The following is a 16,391-nucleotide window of genomic DNA, read 5'->3' as shown; positions in this document are numbered from 1 at the left end:
ATTATCTCTCCATCCTTCAACTGTAATATCATTCAAATTCATCCCAGCATCATCAGGCGTATTAGTAATCTCTGTGCTAGTATAGACCTTGGAGCTACAGTCTATATTGTATATATTAGAAGCATCAATACCACTGTTTCTATTTCCTATGACACCATTAATATTATTATTCTCATTGTAAGGGTTTAAATTAGTGTTGACAGTAATATTATTATTACCTCTTGCTAATTTTATATTCTTTCTATTTAACCTTGATATGATGGTACCCATATTGGGGAGAGTAGAATATGAGATTCTAACTGTCTTATGGGGGAAAACATTCTGTTATATCTATATACATATACATACACTCTCGGAGTGGTTAGCATTAGGAAGGGCATCCAGCCGTAGAAACTCTACCAGATCAGATTGGAGCCTGGTGCAGCCATCTGGTTCGCCAGTCCTCAGTCAAATCGTCCAATCTATGTTAGCATGGAAGGCGGACGTTAAACGATGATGATGATGATGATACATATACAAACATGTACAGAAATACACATTGAAATTAAATAGAAATGAAACTAATATTTATAGATACATACTGAAAGTAATTGAAATTGAAACCATATAATAGTGGAAGTATTAATAGAGATGTTATTGTTTCACTTTTGACACATAATACGGAAACAGTGTAAGAGATAAGAGATTACTCTGGGCTTGCATTAGGCAAGAAGTTGAAAATTTTTTGGCCTATGATACTGCATGGACCCTGAATAAGGCATGTGTAAAGTTTGAATGAAATCCGTTGTGTATTTCTCGAATTTTAGTGATGCACACATACAGACACACATTCTCAGCTTTATATCTGTATATATATAAAAGAGAGGATGTTTGTGTGTGTGCGTGTGTGTGTACGTGAATGTGGTTTATGCACGTACACAAATTAGCACGCATGTCACTCCAATTTTAGGAGGTGATATGTCATGAACTTATGTGCATTTTGGCCAATTTTTTCTCTCAGAGGCACCCGCGTATAGCTGTAAAAATCGATAAACTTTTACGAATTTTGAAGTTTGTTGACATGGCGAAGTCAAATCTGTGCGTACGCGCGTGAAGGCGAGAGAGAGAGAGAAAGAGAGAAATTGTATGTTTGTGAGAGGGAGGGTGAAGGAGAGATACATTTTGTTTGCCAGCATCTGTGTGGTAGGCAGCAAAGCAACAAACAAAAAGAAAAAAATACCTTCTCTCTCTCTCTCCCTCCCTTACACACACATGCCAGTTATCTCTCTTTCTTTCTTTCTTTCTCACACACACACACCAACATTACACACAAAACACATGTTGCCAAAAAGAAATACATGCTTTCTTTTTATAGTGCGTATGCCAGACAGAAAGTGTGGTGTGTATGTGAAGTTCTTTTGTTAGTGTGAGAGAGCAGCATGTGTGTGTGTGAGACAGGGAGAGAGAGAAAGAGAGATAACTGGCATGTGTGTAAGGGAGGAAGAGAGATAGAGAGGCAGAGCGCGCTCTCTCTATCTCTTTCCCAACACTTTTTATGGAAACTGCCAAATTGATGTAAACAAACCCATGTGGTCTGATTTTCATGTTTCTAGGTATTGTACTGTAAATCGCCATTTCCAAAATATATTTATTTTAAATCATTTATCCATATATATATGTAACGCAAGATGTGTGTATGTGTTTTGTTGATATACGAACAACACACACACATCCGAACATGTATGCGTACAAAAAATATGTATGCAATTGGTGTACATACGTGCGTGTGTGTTTGTGTGTGTTGCTCATATATATATATATATATATATTTATATAGATAGGATGATAAAATGAATATTAATTCAATTTAAAACCAAGTGGCCTAGCATATAAAAAATCTGAAAATTCAGAAAAAATTGTATTACACGTGTATAAGGGATGACCACTAGGTGGACATCCGATATGCTAGAAAGAGGTCATCAACGACCCAACCACAAAGAAAAATAATGTTCTCCAGAAAAATTTCGCAAAACGTCAGAACAGGACAAAATGAGAAATATACAGAATAAAAAATTATCTATGAACTGCTGCAGTTTCGAACATTAACGTTTTACTTACGTAACATCCGTGTCCTCATATATATATATACTTAAGACTTTATTGTGATCTGAACAGAACCGCTTCTGACAGAGAATCGGGAGCCTTTTTGGTCATTCTATTTTCCTTGCTGGAAGGGTTCCTAACCCATGGGCAAAGAGGGGTTAGATGATGGCGGTGATGTTTTCAAAGGGATGGCATGTGTAACCTGATCACCTCTGCTGATCAAACTCCCAACCCATGCGCCCCAGTTGCAACACTGATTCTGCCCAAATTTGACGTCATGTTACTTAGTTTGGTTTGAAATAAAGAACTTGATTAGCTTAATAATCCCAACTTAATCCCTGGCAAAGCCGGGCTATACTGCTAGTAAATAGATATATAAGTACACAAACACACACACATTAATACATATCTAAAACTAAATGAATTGGGAGTAAGTTTCAGATAGGAAATACAATTGTATCTCTGAAACAGTGCAAAACATGTTTTAAGCTATCTGAAAAATATTCAAAAAATACTCGTCTTTCTTGCACCTCTATTACACATGTACTTACTCTGAAATGTATGCAATTCTACATAATCACTTCCACCCAGATTCACAAAATGTTTGTATATATTTATACTTTCTTTCATGAGGGAAGGACTAAAAATTTCACTTCTGCTCTTTAGATAGATGTTTAGCAGAAGTTAAATTTTTAGTCTTTACCCACATAAAAGGAAGTATATTCTGTCATACCTATATGCCCCTTTGGCTCTTCCACCACCACTTCCTGAGATTTCAGCAAAGAGTTTGACCAGAACATATACAAACATACTCACAGGCACATATGTGCCTTGACAAGGGTGCACATACTGTCAATAATCTTTTTCCAACACCACCACTTATTTTAATTATTATATTGTTTATTCTTGGTTTCTTCTTATTATTTATTAGGACATAAATGAAACATGGTTCCATCATTATTATTAAAATAGTAAGAATTTTGAAAAAATACATTTACAATGCTAGGTATATACAAATAATTTACTCTAAAAAAATCTTTAGCCAACATCTGAAGGGTTTTTAGAAATTGAAAAGTAAACTAAAGTAATCACCATTTAAGTTGTAGATCACATGCCAAAGTAGCTCCAGTTATTTATTAAAGCATTATTCTCATTAAATTCTAATGACACTTTTCTCATGGATAACTGTACTAGTGTCCTTTGATGTAGCAATTATGTGCATTTGATATAAATTTAAATCAGTTGCACCACGTATTCATGCAAGGTAGACATTTCTATCCAGCTTTGTTCCAGGTTTTACCCATGTAGATGGGTGAAGCGAACTGAGGATTCAAGTATAAGATAGTCCTTCTTAAAGTATATTTTAGGTGAGGGACAATCAGGGTGCAGAAGAGTAGAGTTTGTGTTGAAGTACAATATGACTATAGTTCTTAGAATGACCTTTCTGGATGTAGTTGAAATACCAATTACCTAATGTATCAAAACAAGAATGTTTTTATAAGTGAAAATAATTTCAACTAAAGAGAACATGTAGAGATGGCTTATGGAAGCAGTAGCAAAGATTAGAAATAAAAGAAAAAAAGTCCAACAATTCAGAATTTTCAATTGAAGCAGAGTTCAAATATGAAGAGTGAACTTTAAACAGATTACCCTTATCTATTACTGATGGAAATATGAAAGAAACAGATTATTCTTAGCAATTAGTGATGGAAATATGAAAGAAGCACCCCACCACACCACCACCACCAGAAATGTTAGAAATAGCAACACTCGAACATGTACTGTTCAACGTATCATGCAGGCTGCGTAGCAAGGGTATCTAGTATCGGAGTCAGACACACTTTTGGAGTCGCTACTGTAATTGATAAGCACGAATGGATAGAGAAACTTTTGCACATTATCACAACTGCGGCTGATGCAGAGCAGTTACATTTCTAGTGAAGATAAATGTAGGTGAATAAGATCGGATACGTTCTTTGACAAATTTAAACTGGATCCATAACTATTTTGCATAATTGGAATTTCTGATGTTCTAAACATGGAAATTCGAAGACTGATTTGGAAAAAAAAAACAAAAAAAAACACCAAGAACAAAAATAAAATAGAAGAGAGATCCTTTGAATTACCTATTTTGCATTCATTTATTCGTTTAGGTAATTGAAGAAAGCTAAGATAGATTTTTATACTGTACATTATTGCTGATCCCAATTTTACCGTAACAGGACAGCATTTTAGTTCTATATGCAAATGTCAATTGGCTGGTTAAAAATACCAACTACATGCCGAAATCTGCATACATCTCTCTATATAAATTTGCCGAGTCTTAACTATATTAAGGATTTCTTATATATAAATTAACAAAGGAAGGCAATGTAAAGCTGTGCAAAGGCAATCCTGATTTAAGTCGGTGAAAATAGCTTTAACCAGGACGTTGTCGGCTTTTACTATACAGATCTCGGCATAAAACTGAAATTTCTGCTTGAAAGACAAAGGAATAGGATAAGTTTTCTAACATTAATGCCTTTCCAGGTAGTGTGAATATGTAAGAGTGAAATGGCTCCAACCACACTGAGAATTGCTGCCTAGACGATGAATGGCATAGTTTAACAGTTCTTTTGTTCCTCTCCAGCTTTTAACGAATTTAATGTTTACCACACGTTTTAAAAGTTGTATCTTGAAAATATAAACAAAAACGAAACAGTTATATTAGATACTTCAAACGTAAATAGTTTATCTCGTTTCTTGAACAGTCCCATAAAGTATGAAGCTAGGTCAGGAGGATAATGACTAAATTGTGAAAATTAATACACTAGTTAAAAGTATTTACGTGAGGAGAAAAAAAAAGACGAAAGTTCGGTGATTAGAATTACTTCTGTCAAATTTGAATTGTACAGTTGCAATGTTGATAAGGTGAAATGCTGGCATGATTGTTGTATAAAGAGCATTTTATTCAACTTAAACGGAAAATTCCCTGCAAATACGCTTGATTTTGGCAGTTTTACATTTTCTAAGTCACAAATATTTGTAGTTTTCATTACGATAGTAAATAAAAAGGCGGAGACCGACTATATGTAATCTGAACCTTTCCCCCCCTTATTTATTAATTTTTTTTTACGGAATCCCACGTTTTAGGCAATGGAGATTCCGATTCTGAAAAAAAAATTGTTTGAAAAATTTCAATTCCCCCCACCCACCAAGCAGGCTATTTACATGCTAAAAATAACAGCCAAATCTCACAAAACTAGTGTTAGGTTTAGGGTCAGGGGTACGGTTAGGGTTAGGGTTAGGGTTTGAGTTAGGGTTAGGTTTACCCTGTGGATCTATATAAAACCCGGGGGGGGGGGAATCGAAATTTTGAAATTGAGATTTTTGAAAATTTTTTTTCAGAATCGGAATCTCCATAGCCTAAAACGTGGGATTCCGTAAAAAAAAAATAATAATAAGGGGGGAAAGGTTCAGATTACATATAGTCCATCTGGACCAATAAAAATATGTATAATATTCCATCTTCACACAAAATAAAAACAATTGCTACTGCGCCCTGATCTGCCGAACTGTGTCAATATACTGCAACAGGAACCAATTTTATAAAAAAAATTGTTTTGTAGTAATAGTTTCACTACTTATCTCAGAATAAAGAGGGCAACCTGATTAACTAAAATGTCAATTTAGGAATAAATCTGTTCAGTATCACCCAATCGTATCATCGTAAAAGTTCAAATCTATACGTGTAATAGCCATATCGATCCATTAAAATTTCAGATATTTGCTTGAAAATATATAAATTATATAAACTCTACAAAATGTGCAAACCAGTTTTGAAAAAATTGCTTATGTACATTCGCATACAAACACTCAGAAGCATACGTAAACATATTCTTTCACAAATATCAATAACACGAGATTCATTTAAAGTAAATGCGAAAGAAAGAAATGAATTTTTAGTGACAGGTCAAGCAATTAACTCTATAGCTATGGCGGGAAAACTCACTAGGTAATTTCATATGGTCGGCGAGATGATTAGAGTTAGGATTTTATTTTTGTTGACAAATGAAAATGAAATTGTGACATAGTTTCAATTCTCAATAGAAGCCACTAATAAAAGGGAAATGCGTGAACATTATACTTCCCGTTTCTTTCTCCTTTAAAATGTCATGTAAAAAAAAAAAAGAGTTTTATATCTCGAAGTAGTAGTGCTCATATATGCACCTTTTATTCTTTACGTAGATTAAAAACAACTTAGCTTCAGAGAAATTGTTATTCAAGCTTATTAGCATCACGACCGAAATCAGAAATCGAAACTAGATTTAGATTTATTCCTTGGTTTTGATTCTTGATCCCGTCTACTTTTTTAAGATTAGCACCGTATTTAACAAGAACCCCTTTTTAGATTTAATAGAACTAGTTATGCATTACAATTCTCTGAGTTTCGATCCTGTTATACTCTATTGAGTCAATTCTTCTCCCATTATAAGCATTTAAAAAGAATGACTTTTACATCATCAAACTTACGATTCATGGTCGGAACCTTTTCACTTTTTTCTAATTTTATTTATGAGAACGGTATGAACGTTACACATTCCCATTTATACTGTCTTATAAATAAATTTTAGGGATTCTGTACCTGAACAGAAAGTGTTCAAGAATTTAACATTTTTCTTATAACCACATTACAACGAATGTCAAAGAAAGATCATTATCTCTAATTCTAATATAGTATTAATCACCATTTTTTAATGATTCTTCGCATTCAAGCAAAATCTCGTTTCCCCTCTACAATAAATGTCACTGCAGCAATCTACTCCCCCCCTACTAACTCCCCAAGTAATACTGATTAGTACTCTTCCTCTTCCTCCTTAACTGTTTATCCTACTCACGTTGGCTGAGAAGGCGAAAGTGAAGTTATTAAAAAAACAGCGAGAAAAACATCGCAAAGACGGCAATCGTTGGTGGGGAGGAAGGGATAGTGAGAGGAAAGAGGAGACAAAAGGAGTGGGACGAATTTTAGTAGGGTGAGTAATAAACTGAGAGTATGAGCGGGAGTGTAATAGAGAGAGAAAGTAAGGTTGGGAAAATAAAAACGAAAATAGAGGGCTAGAGAAGGGAAGATGAGAGAAAGAGAGAGAAAAAAAAGCAAATATTAAAAGAAAGAATGAGGGGGCATAAAAGGAGTGGGACGAATTTTAGTAGGGTGAGTAATAAAGTGAGAGTATGAGCGGGAGTGTAATAGAGAGAGAAAGTAAAGGTCGGGAAAATAAAAACGAAAATAGAGTGAGGACTAGAGAAGGAAAGATGTGAAAGAAAGAGAGAAAAAAGCAAAGATTAAGAGAAAGAAAGCGTAATATAATAATAATTAAAAAAATACCGTATCCCCCTCTCCCGTATTGGCACACGTGAATGGTTTATAGTGTTGTAGGCAACTGTTTAAAGCAGTGCAGCAATTGTAACCATTTGCGATATTATTAGTAAACTGACTGTTTCTTCTGTAGTGCCCTCACTTTAGCTCTTCGATTCTAACATGGGTAAGCATTTTTTTTTTTTTAAAGATTTTCTGATCATGTCAAAATATGCAACTTGTTACTAAATTTAAATGCTCTTATTGAAAAAGTTTCTTCCATTTGTTTCTTCTAGAAAAATCTGAGTTGTACAATCGTTAGCTGAAAAAAAAGCGTGCCGTTTAACTCGAAGAAAAAATTTGTTGGGGTTTAATTATAGGTATATGACGGCACATAATTTTTCGAGTTACCTGATTTAACTTTTCATTCTCTCAGAAATAATTTAATAATTTTCTCATTTTTTAAAAATTTAATTTCTTTTTTCTTATTTCGTTAGATATTTGAACTGTTTCAGTGAAAATTGCGTTTTAATTTCCTTCTCAGAAAAACTTCTGTTGGGCGCCATTGTTCTGAAAAAGGAAGCCAGCAAAAATCATGACAAATACTTTATTTTATTTTACCTTGATTACTTTTCTGGGTAAAGGAGCTAGTGTTTTCGGGAAAGGTTTGTAGATTGAAGACCGATCATTACTATTCTATCGAAATAATACGGATTGTTTTCGTATCTTTTCCAATGTTGAAAGATATAAAAGAACGACCGTGCGAGGAGCCGCCAAATTGCTGGAAATGGGAGATAAGCGCGCTAAACTTGAAATGAATCGAGTGCCAAGATATATTTTGAGCAACTTGCCTATTTCTATAACTTATAACCCGATTTCCTCTGACAGCAAAATCTAATAGAATTCTCAAAACTAAAGGAATAAGATTTTTCAATGATAATTTTTCTATCGTGAAAATTATCCATACCATTTTTTTTAAACTGCAATCTTTATGTTGCTTAGTAATTTGAAGAGTTTAGAATTAGTGATAATAAAATTCTTTCAATAGCTAAACAACTTCATGATGATCGATTTTTTTTCTTTATTCATTTAATCAATCAAGATTAGTTTTGGTTCTAGTGTTTTCAGGAAAATGCTTCTGTGAAGAAGATAAAACTGAACTAACATGGCTACTTGATACGCAGCCATGTTAAAACAAACAATCCTCGTTTAATTATAAATTTATCTGCATTTTATGGGTTCTTTTCGTGGTGGAAGTACTCCAGATGAAATTATTTGGACATCTTTGTGAATTAATTTTCAGGTTTTCAGCGAAAAATTATAAATGTTACTTTTAACTGAAGCTTGGCGTGCTTCCGATTGTATCTGAAGTAATTTCCTCCCTAATATGGCAATTGTACTGCGTTTGCTACGACGTTAATGAAGAAGAAAAGAGCAAATTACAAATGCAGTGCAAAATAACCGGCAAGCGTAAAGAATACGCACATCAGGTGTTTAGTGTTACGCTGAAAACGGGTGGTGTACGTATTCTTTACCTCCGCCAAATAACCAATCACGGAAGGTGAGTGAATATGGAGAAAAAGAGCGGTTCTGCTTTTTATAGCAACGGCCTTGTTTGGAATGTGTGCGCCGAACAAGTATGGGCCGCACTCATCTCGCATATTAATTATCTATCGAGAGATGAATGCTATTTTTATTTTTAATCTTTTCAGCCCCGGATGTCATTGAAAAGATTCCACTGCCTTTATTAAAATCATTTATGATAAAGCTTGTTTGTTGCGGATAAGATGAAGGGGTTTTGTTTAGCCGCAGACATTTTCTCATCCCGTTTCGGTACTACTTATGAGTAGCTCCGATTCTTTCCCAAGCTACAATACCCCTCGGATCCACTTATCTAATGTATCGTAAATGTACAGCTTTTGGGAAATTTGACTGCTCTTTCCAGCAGTTTAAGCGATCACATCGTATCTATCCATCATTGGCTCGTGGTTAGACGGTATTTTGCAATACCGAAATTAGCGATTCGAATCGTGAGCGCATTACTGGTGGTATCGCCGAATTTCTACTCGAAGCATGTCCCAAATTATCCTTAGACGTTTGAGAATTTCAGTAGGGCGTACGAATAATTTGTAGAACACAAATTCGAAAAAAAGTTTACTAAAAGCCATGCACACTTTCGAAAGATTGGAATTATTTTTGGTAGTAACAATGATTATTCTCATGTTTGCAAAGACGGTAGCACTCAGAACCAAAGGCGCGTCGGTCGATTCAGACGACTATCCATTTCCATCAACTTGTGGCATTGTGCCAGAGCTAGAAATCATTTTTAGACTTACACGTATGTACTGGTAAATGTATTGCCAGCAGAATGTTATATATAGTGTGTCCATAAAGTCATACTGGGATTTCAAAGCTATTTATTGATGTAACTTTCAACACTACATATTTCATATGTTGAATATGAGACCAACTAATAAACTCTACGTACAGTTTAGTGCAGATCGATGTAGTTTCCATTTGTTGCCTTAGACAATCGATGCTCCAGTCGGATGGATGAAGAAAACGCGAGATGTGCGCGTAGCTAGTCACGTGAGGTTGACGCCAAGCATCAGTCTGGAGAATGCAATTTTTCGGCTTGCGAAATTGGAACTTGCGACGCGTGTTTCATGAAGGGCCATCAAATAAAAACAACATCCGCCGTTGCGATCACCAGTTTAAGGCGACTAGCAGCTTATTGGACGCAAAACGTTCCAGCACGCCATCTGTTAGTGACTGGTCTGTTGAGAATATAAGGGATATTACGTAAGGAGCTCAGACAAAAACATTAAAATAAAAAGAATTTGTGTTTGCCGTAAATATTTGATGTAAATTAAATATACACCATTTTATGAGAAGCAATGTTTAATAAGGGGCCAATGCAGTTTCGCACTTCCGTTGAAAAATGCATGTTTTTCGGATTCCTACGTTTTAGATGTCGGAGATTATGAATATGCAAAACAAAAATTCAATCTACCCCCCCTCCCCTATTTAGATTTTTGATTTTGTTTACTTCAAAGAGATCGTAGCGAATTGACGAATATATGCAAATCGAAATTAAATACAAAAACATTAAAGTGAAAAGAATTTGCGTTTTACTTGTTTGCCTTAGCTAATCGTAAGTAATAATTTAATGTAAATTGAGGCAGAGGTAAAGTAACCTCAAAAACATGTTTTAGAAATTTTAATTTTCCTCCTCTCCACCCCTCTGGCAAATAAAAAAAAAGGGGTTTGGGGAAATAAAACTTTTGAAAGCGTAATTCGTCGTTTAGCTGCTGTTTCTAGCATGTCGATTTTTTTTTTTTTTTTTTTTTTTTTTTTGATAATTGAAATTTCACTCTTTCTTTCCCAGAATCATAATCTCCGTATTTCACCCAAAGAGTGAGAAAGGGGTGGGGTTGAAATGCCGGTTTTTTTTTTTTTTTTTTTTTTTTTTTTTTTTTTGCAGATTCGGTATCTCCGCAGTCGAAAGGATGTTTCTGTGGACCCCCCCCCCAAATAACCGAGAGGGGATGCGATCCATGTCTCCGCCAATAATAAATGTTATAAAGTTTAAGGGGCTCAAATTTCACCCCCTCCCTCAATTTAAATTTTTAACTTTTCGTCCATTTATTTGTTTAGTTATCCCTGTTCGTTTATTCATAAAATATACTTGTGAAGTAAATGTGGCGGTGTTACTATGGAGGACGGTGTTACTATTGTTTTTATCCCAGGAAGACATCGGTCAATATAAAGGCCTTCACCCGGGAACAAATGGAAAACGACTATGAAAAAAAATGCGCGCAGACGAACCTGTGGGGTGGGGAGGGGACTTTCGGAAAATTCACAAGATCCGATTTTTCCGTCATAACTTCTGGTAAGATGGATATATATATATATATATATATTTTTTTTTTTTTTAACGGAATCCCGTTTTTTTGTTATGGAGGATCCGACTCAGGGAAAAAAAGTTTCAAAATTTCAATTGCCAGCTCCTCCCGAGTTTTTTTTTTTTTTTTTTTTTTTTTTTTTTTTCAAAATGCGTAAAAAAAATAAGATTACGATTCTGAAAAAAATTGGGTTTGTAAAATTTCAATTTTTTTCCCCCAAAAAAACTATGTGCGTGTGTATATATATATATATATATATATATATATATATATATATATAGCCTCAGGCCTTCAAGCAGGCTACCCACATGCTAGAAATAATGGCCAAATCTCACATAGTGTAATCAAACTACTCATCTTTCTGCAAAGATGAGTAATTTCCCGCAGTGATATGGCAAAGTAATTCATGTGAAATTAGTTTTTTTTTTTAACGTTTTTAAAAGAATTCCCCCCCCCCCCCCTTCAATCTACGTGGGGAAAATACGGAGATTAAGAATATGGTAAAAATAAACGCAAATTCAATTTTTTGAAAAACTCCGAACCAAAATCCCCCCCAGCTGTCTAAATGTGAAAAATGAACGGTTGTTTTGAAAGTTTAAAAAAAAATCCATTTAATTTCACATGAATTACTTTGTCATATTACTTGCGGGAAATTACTCTGAAAGAAATCTTTGCAGAAAGGTGAGTAGATTGATTACATTATGTTATCGCAGTTTTGTGAGATTTGGCTGTTATTTCTAGCATGTGAATATATTTTTAATTAGAATTTTGCAAACCAATTTTTGGTAATTTTTCAGAGTAACACACACCCGCACGATTTTCACTAAAAAAAAAAAGAAACTCGGATTTTTTGCATGGAATCAACTACCCTGACCTTATATGCTGCAAATCCCTTATTTTAGTTCGGGAAGGGGGGACCCCCGGGTCCCGGATTCATTGAAGGACATGTAATGCCTCCTTACTTCTGTCCACGAGGCCTTAGAGTTAACTCTGCTGCCTACATTGAGGTCCTGGATATAATTGTTAAGCCTTGGATTGACAGAGTATGCCAATGGAGGGCCATATATATTTCAGTAAGACTCTGCACTATCACACATGGCTCTAGTAAAATAGGAATAGATGGCTGAAAATTTTCATGATCACATAATCCCTAACATTTGGCCTCCTAATTCCCCAGATCTTAGTCCATTGGACAATTACATGTAGAGCATTGTTGAGAGGTTAATAAACACGTCCATAAAACCAAAGATTCTTTGAAAGCTACAATAGAGTAATGTCTAAAATAAACCAGGACCACTTGATTCTATATGTGATTTAGATCACTTATAGAAGCAGTTGTTGAAGCTGAAGGTGGCTTTATTGAATAACATAGAAAAGGTTTATTTTTATCCTCATAAAGTTATCTGTTATATATGTTTTTTTATATATAAACAAATTTGTCCTCTTACACACACATTGAAGAGAGACATTTGTTCACTTTTTGGTTACTGTTTCCAGTGTTTATGTTGTTCAACAGTAAGTTGATTTATGTCCCTTTACTAGTTATCTTCCCAATAATTCTTATTTACTTTTTTGACATCCCTAAACTGAACAATTTACTTTTGTGTTTTTGTGATTGAGATAAATTATGTTGAAATTTTTTTTCTTGCATTTCTAGGTCGTCTCCCTGCAGCTGCAACCAAAGGCCGTAAAAGAAAGAAGCCGAAGGATGTTAATAGGCCCAAACGAACTACATCTGCTTACTTCTATTATATGGCACATTGCAGAGAGCAGGCTGCTAAATCAGGCAAAACCATTCCTAAAGTAAGTTGGATACTATAATATGCTTTGCTTTAATTTAAGCCTCTTAAAATGTGAGTTGAACTGGTGCAGTTATTGATTAGGCTTGTTTGGAATGTGGTATTGAATTTTTCTTGTATTGTAATAAGTTATATTGTTAGGTTTCAGATTTTACCAAAGAATGCTCAGAAAAATGGAAGGCTCTAACTGTTGTACAGAAAAAGCCCTTTGAGGAGAAAGCTGCCAAGGATAAAGCCAGATACGTTAAAGAGGTAACATACACTAAGCATATCTAATGAAAGTCAGTGTGTGTAAAAAGTAGGGTAAATGTATTGTAGAGGTCTATATCTTTACTGTTTTATATTTTCATATCTATAGATGTCAGATTATAAACAGAAAAATTCAGGTGATCCAAATAAACCAAAAAGACCACAATCTTCATATTTCCTGTTCTTAAATGACTTCAGATTGAAAATGAATGGGAAGGGTATTGATCACAAAGAGATACTCAGATTAGGTTTGTAATATTTTCATTTTTTATTTGAAATTTCTTTGTAATTCTATGATTGTGATAAACTAAAGCATTATCCATTATGCATCTAGTTTTTGAAATATATATTACATGTTTATTTTAGCTGGAGAGGAGTGGAGAAAGATGACAGATGAAGTTAAGAAACCATATGAAAAAAGAAATCGAGAAGAAAAAAAGAAGTATGATGTAGCAATTGCTGAATACAAAAAGGTAATGTTAACTTGATTGTCTTTAGCTAAAAACAAAAAAAAATTTGTATTGAAAGATGATTTTTGATGAGAAAACATGAGTTTAAGCTTTATTTATTTATTGTTGCTTATAGAAAAGTGGTGAACAAATTAAAGGTGCTTCTTCAGTCAAGAAAGCAAAGGTTGAGGAGGAAGAGGAGGAGGATGAAGATGATGAAGAGGCTGATGATGATGAAGAGGAAGCCGAGGAAGAGGGTGAAGGTGATGAAGAAGAGGAGGAAGAAGAAGAGGAGGAAGAGGATGATGAATAGGTGGAGAAATTAAAATTATATTGGACATTCATCCAGTAATTCTTACAAATGACTTGAAACATTATTTGTAGAATGTATAGAAGAGAGGTGATTTCGCTCAGATTTATTTTTCTCTCCATCACTGCCATTGTCTTATACCCAAGTTGATGTGTCTCGTCATAAAAAAAAAAAAAAGATCTAAATGTTAACTTTAAACCACAACTTCTTTTTCTTTATGCTATGATTTGTGGTTTATATATATCATTTGACATCAGACATTTCATTTTTGTTCTGTATATGTTTTCATTATTCACATTCCTTTTGAAATTAGATTACAGATTATTTTATATTCAGATGATAGAAGTGTGCCTTACTCTCAGTGTGCACTTAAGAGAATTCAATGCAATTTAACTTAGTGTAAAATAATTAAAATTTATTTGTTGTTTTGTAGAGGGTGGGGGTGTAAATTCTTTATAAACTGAATTCTTATTGGACAATCCTGCTGCTTCATCAGTGGCATTGATTTGTCTCCATTGTGGTTGGCAGGGTTATGACTTCAAATGATTATTTTCTTCATGTCACTTGACAGCTTATAACTGTTTTTCTCTCTTGCCATTTAACTGTGTTTTATCAGGTTTATTGACAGAATATACAGTTTTGTAACTTTAAAACAGGCTAAATTTTAGCTATTAGTGCCTTGTTTATAAAATTAATGAAGATATTTTGTTTTACAATTTCTGGTTACTTCAGTATATCACTTTGACCACTTCAGTGTTCCTATTTCATATTGTAAAATTAAGAATTTTTCTTATATTTTTAAAATTGGTTTTCATATGACCTTTAAAATGTTGTTTTCCTTTAAAATAGTATCCTGTTGAACTATCACAAAAAAAAAAAAATTGGTTAGGTAAACAGTTTATCCCCTTTCCATTCAAGAATATGATCTCTTTACTATTATTATACCCTGAAGGCTTGCTCAACTTGCAAGGATTAGTTGTCTTAGGAACAATTTAAGATGTAATTATTCTATTTAAACTGAAATAAAATATTTAAAAAAAAATTCCTTTTGCTATATGTTTGACTAGCGTACATGATGCCCAATAGGGTGGCTTTTGAGCTAGATCCTGTGGAGGGCTCTTCATTAGGCCTCAGGTCCAACATTGACAATTCATGCATTGCGTACATATTAGATTTTCTTAACTTCAACGATGTTTTTCAACCAATGGACAATTTTCATCAAAGCAATGGTATAATTTGTCGACTTGGAACTTATTGCAAAGCTGCATGGTAAACAACAGTACCGCACGTCTGCCATTTACATCATTCACATTTCTGACGCCGCCACCTTCACCTCTGTCTTTTACATCACTTTATCTCACCATCATCCCTGACTGCCTTGGCTACCACTTCAGCCACAATCATGACTACAGCTCATACTGTTACTATCACTCCATTGCCATCGGTGTTCAGTTTCTCTTTCTTATTACTCCAACTGCCACCATCAGCACTACAACTTTTAATAAAACATCATCAGCTCTCCCTAATTTTCTTTGTCTTTTTCTTTCTCTCTCTCTCTATCTGTCTTTGCCACCACATTCACCGTCTTTATGCCTACTATTACTCTCACCCCAGCACAAAGAACAGTAGGAGTATCATTGAATCATGAGAGTGGGTCCAAATGCGACACACTGACACAAATTAGTTTTTACATTTATATTAGATTAGCAGAAATACCCGGCGTTGCCCATGTTACATGCATTTGAAGAATGAGATTTTTCTGTAAGGAACTGAAATGCCTATGATTCAAATTTCATAAAATTGCACATGAGGGTTCTTTCCCTTTTTACACACTGTAAAAAATTCTAATCATGACACATGTATCCCATACTATTGATCTTTATACGCATATTCCAAAATTCCAGTCTTCTGGAACCTGTAAAAAAGATTTTGCTCCTGAAAAATGGAGTTCTAAAATGTGGGGATGGGTGTGTTAATGTCAACGAGAGAAGTTAAATTGTTGGGAATGTTTTTAACTTAGGTCTTATAGTATGCCTGTATATATGTAAGAGTATAGTTTCAGTATGAAATTGAAAGTATTTGAAATTACAGGAGCGACATGTTATTGTTTCACTTTTGACACGTAATACTGAAATAGTGGAAGTGTGGGCTCAAACTATGCAAGAAGTTAGAAAATTTTATGGCCAAAGACACTACATGTACCCTAAGTGAGGCATGTTTAAATTTGGAATGAAATTGGTTGTGTAGTTCTCGTGTTTTAGG

General features: G+C 34.3%; 1 protein-coding gene across 1 annotated transcript; it reads left to right on the top strand.

Annotated features, from left to right (window-relative positions):
* The first annotated feature begins 7,471 nt into the window (after positions 1-7,471).
* Positions 7,472-15,650, top strand: LOC106875655 (high mobility group protein B3). The gene is made up of 6 exons (XM_014923894.3): positions 7,472-7,604; positions 12,980-13,125; positions 13,263-13,373; positions 13,480-13,618; positions 13,737-13,843; positions 13,956-15,650. Exons 1-6 carry the CDS (start codon positions 7,601-7,603, stop codon positions 14,130-14,132), a joined length of 684 nt encoding a protein of 227 aa, XP_014779380.1. The 5' UTR covers positions 7,472-7,600; the 3' UTR covers positions 14,133-15,650.
* Positions 15,651-16,391: the final 741 nt, after the last annotated feature.

This window comes from Octopus bimaculoides, chromosome 6, assembly GCF_046866305.1.
Source record: "Octopus bimaculoides isolate indiv1 chromosome 6, ASM4686630v1, whole genome shotgun sequence".
Classification (NCBI taxonomy): domain Eukaryota; kingdom Metazoa; phylum Mollusca; class Cephalopoda; order Octopoda; family Octopodidae; genus Octopus; species Octopus bimaculoides.
The sequence above is the reverse complement of the archived record's forward strand: the minus strand, read 5'-3'. Positions and strand labels throughout refer to the sequence as shown.

Coding starts and splice junctions, on each gene's coding strand:
- LOC106875655 (XM_014923894.3), top strand. Junction 13,374..13,479: donor AAGCCAGATACGTTAAAGAG/GTAACATACACT, acceptor TCATATCTATAG/ATGTCAGATTATAAACAGAA. Junction 13,619..13,736: donor CAAAGAGATACTCAGATTAG/GTTTGTAATATT, acceptor TGTTTATTTTAG/CTGGAGAGGAGTGGAGAAAG.